The sequence below is a fragment of the Pholcus phalangioides genome, unplaced genomic scaffold (assembly GCF_987345545.1).
Source record: "Pholcus phalangioides strain wild (caught in Gottingen) unplaced genomic scaffold, Ppha-v1.0 ptg000010l_1, whole genome shotgun sequence".
Classification (NCBI taxonomy): Eukaryota; Metazoa; Arthropoda; class Arachnida; order Araneae; family Pholcidae; genus Pholcus; species Pholcus phalangioides.
In genome coordinates this window covers 29,123,490-29,139,433 of record NW_028301603.1, presented here as the reverse complement: position 1 = coordinate 29,139,433, position 15,944 = coordinate 29,123,490, and the positions used below count along the sequence as shown (strand labels likewise).

At 35.5% G+C, this 15,944-nt stretch overlaps 1 protein-coding gene across 3 annotated transcripts in view; it reads right to left on the bottom strand.

The window, feature by feature from the left end:
• Positions 1 to 15,944, bottom strand: part of Ctns (lysosomal cystine transporter cystinosin) — a 33,133-nt gene that overhangs the window by 6,678 nt on the left and 10,511 nt on the right. For all 3 annotated transcript variants that reach the window (XM_089238069.1, XM_089238070.1, XM_089238071.1), the window contains exons 2-9: positions 14,565 to 14,669; positions 13,567 to 13,651; positions 12,781 to 12,981; positions 10,380 to 10,520; positions 9,006 to 9,105; positions 7,384 to 7,503; positions 5,571 to 5,750; positions 722 to 839 (exon numbers count right to left, since the gene is read on the bottom strand). In XM_089238069.1, coding sequence (XP_089094195.1) covers positions 722 to 839; positions 5,571 to 5,750; positions 7,384 to 7,503; positions 9,006 to 9,105; positions 10,380 to 10,520; positions 12,781 to 12,981; positions 13,567 to 13,651; positions 14,565 to 14,669 — 1,050 coding nt within the window. The remainder of the gene's footprint in view (positions 1 to 721; positions 840 to 5,570; positions 5,751 to 7,383; positions 7,504 to 9,005; positions 9,106 to 10,379; positions 10,521 to 12,780; positions 12,982 to 13,566; positions 13,652 to 14,564; positions 14,670 to 15,944) is intronic.

Below are 15,944 nucleotides of genomic sequence, written 5' to 3'. Positions count from 1 at the left end.
CTACTTCTTATGGGAAAGAGAATGAAAATGTATGTGAGGTAATGCAACAACTAGTACACTAGTCTTTGTCCTTTAAGGACAGCTGGTGTCTTTATTGGATTATAGAACCACCTGCCCCTAGCATGATGGTGTCACTACTGTAGCTACTTCTTTGTGAAGGGAAAAAGAAACCCTGTGAGATAATACACCACTACATTTAGATGTGTGATGCAATCCTTATTCATGAATTTGCTAAAGATAGAGCATCAGAATGTAGCCAAAGGTTAGAAAATGTTGTAAGAATGAGAAATTTTGGCTTTTATATAGAACTTTAAATGACTAAGATACTTCACATGAAAAATATATATATTCTGGTCACTTTTATGAGACTTTTTGAAAAAAACCACTTATAAAATCTTATGTCATTTAAAGATATACCATCAGAATGTACCCCAAGGATATAAAATGTGGTAAAAATGAAACATTTTGGCTAATAATGAACCAATATATTTTTCAAGGAAAAAAATGATATTTAGGCAACTTTTATTTGATTTTTTGAAAAAAACCAAAGTGATTTTTTTAAAAAACCTAATTATAATCACTATGTGGTTTTTTTAAAAAAACCACTTGGTTTAAACCAAAAACAACCCTGGTTCAACCTTTTGTACTCTAGTAAATTAAAAGCAACCAAAAAAATAGACGAATGTGGGGGGGGGGGGGGGGTAGGGATCATAGAACTCACCGTAATTGTAAGCAATAATAAACATCTGCATGATACTGAAAATTCCTCCAACCACATCAAATAAAACGGTTCCAATACTCCAGCCAGTAGTTGATTTGCGCTTGTAGTTGTAAACAACCTGTCGGAGAAGAAAAAAAGAGTGCAACATTTCTATGGAATGCACTAAGAACATGCAAACATATAATCATTCAAAACATGCTGATTTTAATATCTCTGTGCTTTAGAAACTTTAGGGTGCGGTGTGAGGTTCTGCACAACATTTTTGTAATTAGGTTATATTGAAAATCTTAGTTAGAAAAGTGATCTTCCCATCCCACTTCAGGGATGTCACTGAAATTCCTCGAGATTGAGCAAGATGTGACAAGATACTTGAACATATAATCTCATTCTGAGACATGGAAGGTTCTTAACCTTCTGCATTCCATGGACCCATTTGTATCAATATAATGAAGGCCACTGATCCCCTTTTTAGAATAATATACCCAACATAAACTTAAATTTCATTATTTTTTCAGCTAAGCTCACAAACCTCCTTCCATTATGAAGGCTTCCCAAAGGGTCAGTGGACCTCTGGTTAAGAACCCGTTCTCTAAAGGGTATTGAAAACACGAAAAAAAGGGTTTGACAAAACTCATGTCACCATGATGACTAAAAAAATTGCAATAGCTTCTAATTTTTTTTATGTATTGATTGAAAAAAAAATTTTTCATGCCTTATGAAAATGACGGATTACAGTCGTTGGCAACCGGTCAACTTCCACGAAGGAAAAGAATTTCCCTGTCTATAAAGGATTATGTTTGTTCTCGATCTGAGTTTAGTACAGTTCAATTCAGTATAGTAGTCTCAAGGGGTGTGGTAGCCCGGTCGATAAGATACTCGCCTAAAGTACCAAAGGATGTTTAGAGGTGTCGCGAGTTCGATACCCGGTTCGTCCTTGTCAGAAAACTTTCCTGACACAGGGGTACAACCAAAAAACGGCGACTTGACCACAGCAAAAAATTGCTACCGCAGGGAGTTCCCCCATCGAGGGGTTAGCGCACCAACCTCTCGACGAGTATAAAAAACAAGCCTGCTGTTAGGAATCGGCAATAAATTGTAGGTCCCAGTCTAATTAGCCCTTGTGTGCAGAAAATGACCGTGGTGCGACAAAAATGGTCAAATGGTAGTAGTCTCAATTCAGTATGCATGTTGTTTCAGAATAGTTCAGTTGTTTGCCATGTTCGTTATTGAGTACTGCTATTGTGTTGATTTTTCATCCCAAATCTCATGTGGAATAAAACGAACTTTTTCATTCAAATCGGGTTCTTATTCAGTGACACTGTGCTAACAATGATAAGTCCCAAAGACAGTGCGAAGTTTTCAGAAATTATGTCATCATGTAAGCTGGCATAGAAAAGAATCAGTTGTCAGTCCTGGACAAGACAAGGAATATACTATTTTGGACCATTTCTATCCGGAAAAATAAAAATGCTTAGTCCCTATTAGATTTTGGAGGTCGCACCTATTTATTTATTTATTTTTTATTTATTTACATATTTTTTTTGATAATTTGTATAGCCCTAGTGAAACTGTTAAATACATGTTTCAACACAAGTACCAAAAAAGCACTTTAGTTAAACTACTAAACCAGAGGAATATTTTTACATATTTTTGTCTGTGCGAGTACCGCAGTGCTCAATGAAATATCCAATAGTACTTGAGATTTCTTGTAAGGTTATTGATTGCCGTCCAAATTCAAAGATCAGCATTATGCCGATTTGAGTTCAAGCACATAGAATTACCAGATTTATGATGTGTTTGAGCATAGCATAGAGATCGGAGGTACACTAGAACGACAAATATGGTAATTTTGTCTGCAACAGAGATTTCACACTAATATAGCAACAAAAAAACCTGGAATGGACTTTTTTTATATGAACACAAAATATTGGAAGAGTAAACATCTTATCATGTTGTTTGTTTGTTTTTTAGTATATATTTTGTATCATTCAAACAGGTCCATCATTTGGGGGAGGGGGGGGGGCAGGGGGGCGTTGCCCCCCCTCCCTGGCTTTTGAAAATAAACTAAAAATATATATATATACATACAAATACATATATATACATTCAGTACATGTGCTTTGCCCCCCCCCCCCCGGAAAAAGTTGAAATGGCGGTCCTGCATTCAAAGCTGCATCTATGAAAGGCCATCAGTATACTTTATTTCATCGATCTAGTATCTCCATGGATTTTGCTGCTTTTACTACACTGGCACGAGTATGAACAATTTAGTGGGGTTTTTTTGTGGGATGTAAAAAGGACATTTACATGACAAAGAGCTTCTTTACTTTTCCAGTTTTATCAAGCATTGGTTAACTGTCTACTCGACTCAGCAATATATTATTACGTTCAAAAAGTTCCACGACTTATTTTATTAAGGAAGAATAAATAACAGATAGAAACTATTTATTTGGCGTTTCCTTCAAAGTAACTACCCTATGCAATTTCGCATTGTTCATAGAAAAATGTAAATTACAAGCTTTTTCGTCACATCTTCCAGTGCCTTCGTCGCTACTAGCTGCACTTTTTCAGAACCTAAAAATCAGTGTCCCTTGAGTAAATTTTTTATCCAAGGATAAAGAAAAAAGTCACGTGAATGAGCTGCGAGAGGAAGTATCAGAATGTGATGTTTTGACAGGTAATCTGACACCAGGAGGGACCTGTGAGCCACTGCATTGTTATGATGGACCACCCACGACTTGGCCTTCCAAACATCTGGTTGCTTGTGTCTCGCCAAATCATGCAGATATTTAGACTCATAGGTCCCTTCTGGTGTCAGATTACCTGTCAAAACATCACATTCCCATACTTTTGCAATCAATTTATTCCCCTGATCTTGTTCCATGTGACTTTTTCCTCCTTTTTTTTTCCTTTTTCTCAGATAAAAAAATTTGCTTAGGGGCGAGAACAACGATTCTCAGGTTCTGAAAAAGTACAGCAAGTTGTGATGAAGGCACTGGAGGATGTGACAAAAAAAAAGCTTGCAATTCGCATTTAAATCTTTATATGAACAATGGCAAAAAAAATCATAATTGCACAGTATAGTTACTTTGAAGGAAACACAGAATAAAACAGGTTCTACCTGTATTCATTCTTCTGTAGTAAAGTAAGTCTCAGAATTTTTTCAACGTAGTAGTAATACGCGTCCCAGCTATTACCCTTTTTGTCTGAAAATCATAGTAGTAGTACATAGGTACCCGTACAGCCCACCTAAAATTCAAAAATCTCAAAATCGTGTGTTTTTCATGTTAGATTTAGTAAATCCAAGTATGAGATATAGAAGGAATTTCGAATTTAAAAAAATGGAAAAGAAACTACAAGGATATTTATGCATAACTGGAAAACAGAAAATTTATTCAACAAAATTTTCATTATGATTACTAGGCTCCTGAGTGAATGAATTCGGGCCAGGTCTATTTTCGTACTAATTTATTAATTCTCGAGGGGTAACCCTACACAGCTCTTTTAGACGCTGGGTTAAATAACAAATTTTGAGACTGTTTTTCTGATTAATTATTCAAATTTTGGTATAAAGAAAGGATAGCTATATAATCAATAAAATATTAAAAAAGAAAAGTGATAAATTATTTGTAAAAAACACTAATTTTGAGATTTTTGATGTGCTGTGATTTTTAGGTGTGCTGTGGGGGGGGGGGGGGGGTACCTATATACTACTCATAGGTTTATTTATCAACTGATGAGAATATCGAACCTGGTGGGAAACTGTTGTCATGCGATCCATGTCGCTAGTTATTCAGCAAATGGTGAATAATCGGAAGGGGAAAACGAGCTGAAATACTTGCCACTTGCCGATTTTGAAACCATATCAAATCCAATACTGTTGGTAAGCAGAGAAAATCTAGGTCTTGAGTATCAGCTACAGACAAGGCAAAACTGTACTACGGTAAACCATAGATGTTTTTAACCAAATAAATTGTCTGTGCACATGATCAGCATAGATACTGTACAATGTTTGATGTTTGTGATTTGACAGATATTTACAATGTTTTTATTCTGCAAATTCAATCCCTTTGCAAATTGCTTAGCTGTATTATATTTCAAAATTTCCTTGTCAGCGAACTGCCAAGTGAAAATGAAATTACAAATTACAAGAGAATGAAAAAATCATGTGATCAAAACTCATATTACCATTACAAAATACAAGATTAGACTTGCGTTTAAACAAACAAGCCATTTTGTCCAAAATTCCAAAAAAAAAAAAAAAAGGTACATGAATAAAATGTTTATTGCAAAAATAAGTTGAAGAGATCGAATAGATGCTGTTCTAAGAAGTTTCAATAACAAAAAAATAATTAACGTTCAATTTGTTTTTCCTATCGTGGTCAAGGAGGATCCTTGAAAAGATTTTAAGAAGTCCATGAGCTTGGACAACAAAGCAATTATTGTTTTTACATTGCTATACACCGAATATTATTTTGTAAAGGGGTCTCCTCCTGACCAGAGCATGGCCCTGTTCATAATCATGATCCTGAAAGAGCTATGTGGTCTTCATTTTATCAGCAAAGAAGATCCATGGAACACAAAAGGTCAAGAACCTCTGGCAAAATAACAATGCTCGTCACTTGAAAATCCCCCTTCCCCATATTTACTAAACTAAAAAAACTTTTGTTAAATTCATTTTTCCTCGTTTAATATCGGTAAAACTTATATCAATACGTGTGATCGAATATTGGCAGTAGAATCATCTCAGTTAAAACTCTAAATGGTTTCATGAATTTTATTCATGAATTTATTTTGTCAAACAAAACTAAGCTTTAGTAAAAGCTGAAAGTAATGAAATAAACTTTACTTGAGGAATGTATTTTGTAAGCGTAACCATCAATTTGACGTATGAAAAGAACAGCAAGAACGTGAGCCATGGTACATATGGATTGAGCCCCAGAGATGTTACGAGCAAGAACACTCCAGCCGTTGACCAGACCAATGAAAGTATTCCAACTGTTGTCTTAGCGATAAATTGGTCACCTCGCTGTGAAAAAAAGAAAATTGAAATTCTCAACAAAAACTACAATAATCATTAATTTTAAAATACTTCAAAAAATATGGGCCAAACTTTAAGAGGTGGTAGAACTCACAGCGAAAAATCCCCCCCCCCCCTTCCATCACAGAATCCATGGCTGTAAATGAAACATTAACTTACTAGAGGCTGCAGCAAGCACCTATTCCAATGATATAAAATCGTCACTTTCTACCAGAGTGTTTATCACTTTCTGAACCCAAGGACCAGTTAGATACCTGAAACAATTCACCAGAATACCAACCAACGGAATGAATGAAATGACCATATTACCCGTAATATATGGGACACTAATTCCTGCACTTTTGACTGTACTGTTTTATGCAACAAAGCCCTCGTTTGAATAAGTAACATTTATTTAAAATGTTAATGCAGTTAATTTTCGAAAATTACAAATCTTATTACAATATAATTACAGTGATAGATATAAATATTCTTGTATAATTGGTGACGTTGTACATTCCGTGAACTACATTTTCTTTTTACGTGATTTTAACAACCCTTTACTTCCAGCCCCACTGACGATTTTGCAGCAATTTTTGGCAACAGTTGGTGATTTGGTCTATTTATTGCAATGATTCTGATGGCAATTTGCGATGTCCTGTATTTTGCTTCATTTAAGATCCCAATTTCTGGTATTTGCTGTATTTAAGATCACAATTTCCTGCATTTTGTTGTCTTTCAGATCCCAATGTCCCAAATTTTTCTGTATTTAAGATCCAAATTTTCTAGGTTTTGCTGTATTTAAGATCTCAATTTCTCATATTTGGCTGTATTTAGGATCCTATAATTTCCTGTATTTTTGTCTAAGAAATTAAATTGACACCGCAGTCTCATGAACAGCATTTTTTTCTCATGACCTAAATTTTTGTTCCATGCAATTTGAAAATGTCCTTTATTTCCCACCCTTCACCAATTTTAGCAATAATTGGAAATTTTGCCAAAAATTGTATTTTTTGGGTGACAGTCAGCCCAAAAAAGGGAGTCAGTCAAAAGTCAGCCTTATATAGGATTGAAATTTTCCATATATCTTGATGAAATATGGTCACTAAGTGTGGTCTAATTCTTTCATTAAATTATCAAGTCTACTTATGGACTCTCCCCTTCTGTACCATCTTCGATGAACATAGGTTGAGATCGCTGTTCTATACAATATCTCCATATACAATGCCTGGTGTTTCAAAAATATATATATATGGATCAAGTTCAAAGTGATAGTAAAACCTAATAAGATGGTAATTTTTTTTTCAAGATAAGTGTGGGCGGGAATGAAACACGAGGTGCTAGATGGCACAGCAAGTACCCACCATTTTTATTAGTGTAGCTTACCTACATTTAGGTCCCGATCATGCATACCATGATAAAAATTGATTTTCTAGGTGTGTCCCACCATCTCTTGAAATTTGGTGTATAATACAACCCTCGTTATAAAGCATACAAAGTCGAAATCGTACATTTATGCAATATAGTAAACCTACTTTTTATTACATTACAAAAAAAAATATATGTAAAAAAATATAATTTCGTCACTAATACAGTAAAAGAGCAATCTTTTCAAAATAAATGAAGTGCAAGCACAAATTACCTCATATATGAAGCACTGCCCAATGGTGAACAGTGTTGCGCAAGTTGCATGCAGTGCGAAAACTACATCATTCAATTCGACAGGAATGACTCCTGTTGGATGGACCGTATGGTATTCAGCCTGAGAATAAGAGAAAAAAACAAGGAATGGAAAATCTGAGAGAAAATATTGACAAAATAATTCACATTCAGCAACTATGAATTTTTACCAATAATATACTCATTTAATTGATATCATGATTTTAAAGCTCTAGGTGAAAGTAATGGTGTTCACTACACATCTGTATCACAGATGCCTGTTTGCATGATGGCTTTTTATAAATCAAATTCACTTGAATGATCTGTGAATGTTCTGCGATCTGTAAATATGCTGTGGGCCGCTTGAGTAATTTGGAACTGTGCCATGGGTCAGGTAAGTGCACTGTGATCTGTAAATATGCTGTGTGTCACTAAACTAATCTGAAACTGTGTTGCGGTTCACTTAAGTAATCTGGGAATGTGTCACGAGACACCAAAAGGAGCTTTTAAAACATGTCACGGGACACTAAAAGGAGCTTTAGAAAAGTGCCATAGGACCCCCTTAAGTGTTCTGAAACTGTGCTGCAGGTCACTCGTGATCTGCAAATATGCACAATTCATTCAAGAGCTCTGGGAATGTGCTGTGGGACATTTGAGTGATTTGGGAATGCCACAGGCTGCTCAAATGATGTGCATCTTCACATAGGTCATTTAAGTGACCTGGAAAAAAATATGCCACTTAGTTCATTTTTATAAAACTAGGTTTGAGGTGCCATGAGTTTAGCATGTATATGCTGTAAGTATTGCCATTCATTGATAACAAAACTGGTTTTTACATAACAGTACTATACTAACCGTGACAGCATTTGGCGAAGAGAAAGGGTGAAAATAAAGTACATGAAATAATATAATATAATTGAGCCCAATCGATTTAGAATATCCAAGTATTTTTGAATACTTCTCTCTCACAATGGATTGCAGATTGTATTGCATTTGGTGCAAAGTAACCACTAACGTACATAGATGGATTATTCTGCTTTTGATATAAGGGGGAAAATCTCCATTCTGAAGCACAGTTGGCCCGGATTATGTGAAAATTCTGATCGCCATTCTGCAGCAATCACTATGAAGTTGGGCAAATCTACTGCCCAACATGTCCAGGGCATGTAAAAATTTTGACCAGGCACATATTTTTTCTCATGACTGGGGCTAGTATACAACATATTGATTCGGACATGTACTATCTAAAGTTGGGCACATAATTTATGTTCAGCACAACAATTTCATGTTTGATGACAATTAGCTGTAAAACTTTGCAGATCATTCCACTCTTGGTGATGAAGACAATAAAATTCACTGAATGAATTCTGCTAGTGGATGGAAATTAATAAAATGCTTTCCTTTAAATTGATGAGATCTTTGAGAAAATGATAAACTGGGATCTGTGAAGATGATAAACGGATTCCCCCAAATACTGCAAAATCTTAACCACATATTTCAAAACAAAGTTGATTGGAAATAATATAACTAGATGAGAGACAGTATACAAGAAAGCTTAACGGAAGTACAAGAGTCAAAAATCAGAAAAACAAAGTAAATTGCTACCTGCACTCTATCACTGAAGCGCATCCCCAGGTTGAAGAGTGAATATGCTATGAAGCCAGTTAGATTCAGACCCAGGAAATCGAAATTCAAACCAACCACACTGGAATAAAACAAGAACAAGAAGTCACATGTATGGCATGCACAAACATAAACACATAAAACTTCTCATACGTTAAATTCATAGAAACTTTCATAAATGCATCAACTTTTATGATCATTTAACATCCCCCCCACACACACACACACATAGGACAATACAATAATTTACTATGTATACTCTACCTTGATTTGTATTATACAGGGTGGTCATGAAATAACTTTGCTGATATACAAGTCTCTAGCGGCTGCAAAAATCAATGAATTTGGATGAAATTTGAGATATAGGTGTTTAAGAGTATGTGCTCGAGGATGTGAAAAAAAAAAGCGTGAAACCTATGCTCTTGCAATTACGGTCGCAACAAAAAAATATTTCCAAAAATTCAAATGGCAACACAATTTTTATGTATTGCAAAATGATCAGCGCATCAAAAAAAACATTAATGCTGTTAGAACAGTGCCTGCAGCACCATAAATGCAAGCCCCAGATGCAGACAAAGAAAGATGATCTCACCAAAGGGTTGGTGTGCTAGATGGTCGGTCAGAAAATTTCTTCAAATCTGTGGAAGTTTCATACCCAGCATCTAGCACACCAAACCCTTGATCAAATCTTTCTCTCTCTGTGTCCTGCCCCTGCATTTATGATGATATGGTTACCGTTCCAATGCTGTTTCTGGTTTTTGATACGCTGATCATTCAACAATACATAAAAGAGGGTGATGAAATTCAAATTTTTGCTAAATTTTTCCGTTATGGCTGAAACTGCAATAGCTACGGTTTTTTTTCACATTCTTGAGCGCATTCTCTAAAACACATATATCTTGAATTTTGTCTGAATTCATTGATTTTTGCTGCCACTAGAGGCTTGTATATCAGCAAAGTCATTTCATGACCACCTCGTATTTGAATTAAAAGTACAGTAGTGGTTTTATCTGACACATCATGTCAATGAACATGATCAACAACATTGCTGGAATTGAACATGACTGGGCTGTCAGCAGAATTTTATTGATAAAATTAGAGAAATTTGCAGGTGTGAATTACAGGAGGAGGTCCCCCCCTCCCCAGAAAGAATAGTGGAATTTGTGTGGACAGATATATAGATTATATACAGTAAATTATGGTAGTAGAATTTCGCTGTGCTCCACAATTGAATACATGTTGAGAAGGTCCACATACTTTAATTTTTCAAAAGATCATCAAAAATCAACCGACGTGATTTTAATTAGGTATAAACTATCTGAAAATTAACCTTTAAAAAAAAAACACAATTGATACCTTTTTCGTCTCCAGTTGTCAATGATTTGTGGATAAAACGAAACCGACCAGCATACGAAATACAGCCACCCAACAATTGCACTGAACAGATTGAGTGGATCACTGTTGAAAACTGCTACTCGAACAAAAGCTGTAGAATTTCTAAACAAAAAGAAATTGCTATTAATAACAAAAAAAAACTACTTCCGAAATTCAAAATTCAAATTCATAATTAATTCATGAAAATTTGTTCTGACAAGATACTTTAATGCCTTCAAGTTCCAATTATGGATATACATTGTTTGAAAACTGCTAAACTTATTTTAATAAGCTCTACACCTCTCTAAAAGTTTTTGCCACAAAATGGAATCAACCTAATGGTCAGAGTTCTCTTACAGTGAGATAAATGTGGTACTGTTAAACCTCTCTTTCTCGAAGAATTTTGCAAAAAGCTCTGTCTTGCAGGCCAAGCTGCATTGACAGTAAATAGAAAACCAAAATTTGTTGTTTTTTGGGGGGTGTTTTTTGCATAAATTTTTTTTCTGGATGGAAAAGAAACTTATAAGAAAGGATACTTGTCCAAATAGTATTACAACCCATGGTGATATTGCAACTTGTCAATCATAGGCGGATACTATGATTTAAGGGGAAGACAAAAAAAGTGTTGTGGCATAGCCAAGAGAGGTGGGATAAGGCCCCCCTCCCTTCCGTTCGAAGAGCTTGTATTTGCTTAGCACAGGCGCACAAAACTGATAAACATATTGGGGTTAAAATTGAATGAAACAAATGGGTTGGATCACAAATAGAGGTCAATGATTGTGCTGCAACAAGCAATGGATCAGACCTGGTAGTTCACTCAAACCCGAATGAACAATGCTAAAGATGAAATTCCAGCACGATGGGAACATAAAAATTATTTAAAAAAACACTTGAATCTTGAAATTTCAAATAAAATTCTTAGAAATGGGCAATTAACTACAAACTTTTGTGGCACCTTGACTGGTACCGGCTGGACAATTGGGGTGAGAAAAATACAGCAGATGATGATCCACAGGAATTTTAAAAAACTGACAGTAAAGAATGCTGAACATGCTGTAAAAACAGTGCCATTTTCTGAAGCAAACTGAGAACATAGGGTCAGAAATATTTGAAGCCCTTGCTAGTATAAATGACACTGTAAAGGCTCAAAAAACAAAAAATATGCATTAAGCTTAGATTATTTCAAATAGCGTATGTAAATAATAATTATATTGACCAAAAAAAAAAGATTTAAATGTGTAATTCAGTGTCTTCGCATATACTGTAATTCAGAGCTGAACAAATCCCAGGCACCAGGTCACCATGGCTGTGGGGCTGACAGGACTCTCCTGGGGTCCGGGAAAATCACCATCATTTTCTGTTTTTCATGCAATAAATTTGCTGTAGTCCGCAAAAAATCTGGCTTGGGGCTAGCCAACGTTCCCAGCCTAGGGCCCTAATGCCCAGGTGGCACGGTGGTAAGATGCCCATTTACCACTGTAAAAAGGTTGCTGTCACGGTCCCAAGGAAGGATATAAATAAGATATTTTTCCTAACGAACCTCAGGCAACCACCAAGTAGTAGCCAGCACCTTCATTTCCAACATATCTCATTAATGACAGTAAATTGCAATATAGCAATATGGCCAGAGTTGGTGTAGTAGCCTACGTCCTGCTCCAGGATGTGGGGGCCATGGCAACTAAAAAATTCATATAGGCACCTAAAATTTTCTTTGTGTAGTTATTAAATTGCAGGCTTAGAGAAGCACAAAATGTTTCCATTTTATAGCAGCATATCTGCCAACATGAAAGATGGTCACTATGCCCTGAAAATGTCAAAAGAAGAATAATTTTAGAACTTTTTCTTCAGGTAAAATTTTTTTCTGGCACCTAGATATTTTTGCGATTTGTCCAGCCCAGGCTTTAAGCTAGATAAAAAATTACTTTAGCGAAAAAGCAAAAATGGGAGGAAAAGCTTTAGCAAAATGCTACAATGCTAATGATTGATGGTTGGATGTCTACTCGTTTTGTACCTCCTGTACACATTTTTGCAAAAGTGGCTACTACTTGTTTCGCATTCTAAGATTTTTTTTTGCATTTTGCAAAAAATGCAACTGCAGCTTAAACCCTGGTCCAGCCCTAATGTAATTAAACAGCGACTGTGCAACTTGACAAAAAAGTTTTATTATTTTTTATGCAATAAAATTTATTATTTGTTTTTGTCAATCAAAATTTTTGCTGTTTTTCCTTTCTTATACAAAAACTTGATAAATTTCTCCAAAAAACTCTACCTCAAAAATTTTCGTCAGTCTCATCAGTTTCGAAATAGAGAGGTTTAACTGTATAAACTAGGAAAGGTAACATGTTAAAGAAACATAATAAAATAACAAAACGTAAAAACTTACCTAAATTCAAAATTTGAAGAGTCATTTATTAAGGGTGTGACAGTTACTTCTATGGTAGTATGACCTGCTTTTTCTGCAAATACGGAGTAGTTCAGGTTTCCAACTGTTCCATTCTCGATGACCAAGTCATCCGGAAGTAGAGCTATGCCACGATCGATACTGTAAGTAAAATTGACGAGGACAGGAAAAGGGACTGGTTCGCTGAAAATTAAGAAACAAAAAAATTATCTTTTTTTGCATATTTTCACATCAAAAGCACATTTTAATAAAATTGGAATAACTGACGTGCATGCCTAGCAAATCGTTGAGTGGCTTGCCTCTGCTCATAACAGATGACAGCACTTTCTTTGTATCAATGATTTGTAGCAGTTGTTTTGATAAACTACTAAAGTGTGTTGCTTTAGCATCATTCAGTGCCAGGGTATCCACATCTGTTCCTTCCCCCCCGATCAGGAATTTTGAGATACACGGTATATACTCATGTGTATAGGGCTTGACAAAGCCCAGGTTGCCAAGGTGACTAAATATTAGCGCCTATAAATTTTCTATGTGTGATCACTAGCTTAGCTCAGGCAAAAGGCTCCTAAAATATTCCTCTTCGCTTGGCTCCTAAAATATTTGGTTGGCAAATAGATTTTTTCCTTGATTTGTCAAGCCCTGCTCGTGAACCGATTCCCCCCCCCCAACTTACTCCAACTATCATTTTTCGGCACCTCCCCCCCCAATGGCTCTCTCACACTATTCACATCAATACTCTCAGCATATGAAAAACAAAAAGATACATACCTTAGTCTAACTGAGAATTTTTTTGACGCATTGACTTCAATGTCCAAATCGTTTGTAGAGGTCTGAACTTCCACAACTTTCACAGCTAAGAAAAAAACGAAATGAATGCATCATCATATTTTAGCAAAATGTCAAATATTTTTCAAAATTCTAACAGCTTGAGATGGTGGTAATCCTGAAGACTAGCAGTAGCTCTATAAGTACAATACACAGTGGAACCTCTCGATAACAGACACAATGTGACAAATTTTTTCAGTTACAATGCAATGTTCTTCAACCTTTTTACAATTGCAGGCCTTGGTCCTGGGACCCAGGTAAATTAAAGTGCAGTGGCATCTCTGTTGACGTTAACCACACTTATGAAAAATTAACCAGATAATTTGCAGACCAGTTAAAAATACATTAACAAGACAAATAATTTGCAGACTGGCAAAAATTGCATAAATAGGCGATCACTTGAAGATCAGTTAAAAATACGTAAATATAAACATATATTAATATATTAACTGGAGAAATAATCTATAAAATGACAAAACATACAAATAAAATAAATAATTTGCGGGCCAGCAATTTATTTATAAATAGGAAAAATAATTTACATACAGACAAAAATACATAAAAAGAAGAAATAATTTGGGAAGAAAGCAAAAAACAAACAGTTTGCAGACTGTATTTTATTTATTAAATCTAAGATTTATGTAAGAGCTATATGAATTAGGCACAACTTTTCACAGACTGGCGACGGTCTGCAGACCAGCAATTGCAGAACACTGCATTAATAGGGAGTGTCCGTTTATAAAAAGCAAAATACATTGACATTTTGTTCTAGTCTTCAAAAGGGCCCATCGACACGAGGTATCTGTTATGGAGGTTCAACTTGAAAGTAAACACCAATGGGTGTCCTCTTAACCCTCGGTTGAGTGCAACGTGTGTATCATTAGCACATGAACTAAAGTGGAAAAAAAATATTCAGAAATTTAAATTAATAGAGTTCTTACCTGAAAATCCTGCCGCTTGAAGGAACAATATTAAAATAAATAGAGCTGAGGCTTTGAACATTTTTTGATTATGAGACATGATCAACTTGTTTATTTCTCGTGAACCTGATTTGAAAAATAGAAACATGATATCCCATCAATAAATGATATACAAAAATAGTTCATGAGATGACAAAGAGCATTAGTTGCCATACCATAAGTGCTGGAACTCTTTCAATGGGTGCAGCACAGTGTACGATGCATAAGAAAACCATTCAAACTGGTGATGGAAAAATAGTTTTGCCTAAATATGTGGCGCTAGCTGTAAGTTTTTTTTGTAAAAAAAATTTCCCTGTAATGAACTGGGTTTTTTTTTTTTTTTTGCATTTTCAGCGATTGTCTCTACTACAGAGTACAGAAGACTGGATACGAAGAGGAGACTAAAATGAGTTCCGGAAAAAAAATTCATATGGTTCACTATATTCATACTTTGTATGAACAAGAGTTTCTTTATTGTCTGTATCAGGGATGGACAAATCACTGATATAAAAATCCCAAAAAAATCTAGGCACCAAAAAAATTTTTACCCGCAGAAAAAAGTCCAAAATTGTGCTGCTTTTTTACTTTTACAGGGCATAGTGACCCCCCCCCCCCCTCATATGTTGGCAGATATGCTACTATAAATTCGAAACATTTTGTGCTGCTTTCAGCCTGCAATTTAGTAACTACACAAAGAAAATTTTACGTGGTGACACCAATTTCTTAATTGCCATAGCGACCTGGCACCTGGGATTTGTCCAGGCCTGGTCATATTAACAGAGGATGACGGTCAAACAGTTAGTACTTGGACTGTGTAGAGCTCAGGAAATGATACGTCCACTTTGGCTATTGTGTAGAGAAGAAAAAAATGCCAACAAAAACTACAGTACTCTCTCACTAAGATGTGTCCCTAGTTACACGACTATTTCTGTATTCCTGATTGAAGATATAGCACAATAATGCTCTGTTCACTTATATGCAGGGCAGTCTTAAGAACATCCCGAACCCAAAGTGATTTTTTTCGAGGCTCCCCTATCTGGCAAGACATTTAGTTCAAAAAATTTCAACCAGATTTCACTTTCATGAGCATCCCCAGCCTTTCCCCCCGCAGCTTGAGGGCAATGGGCCATGCCTGGGTGGGGTCCATGTATTAAGATGGCACTGATTTTACAACTTTCCCACTTATTCATCTTTTTTTCCCTGTTCTCGTGCACTCATAAAAAAATTAACAATTGTGTGGTTATATATATATATTTAATTATTTTCAAATATATAAATATATATTCTTTGGAATATATATATCAGGAGGAAGATGGTTGTTTATACGAGACCTGGTTATTATTTTCAATCCTGTATCTGGTC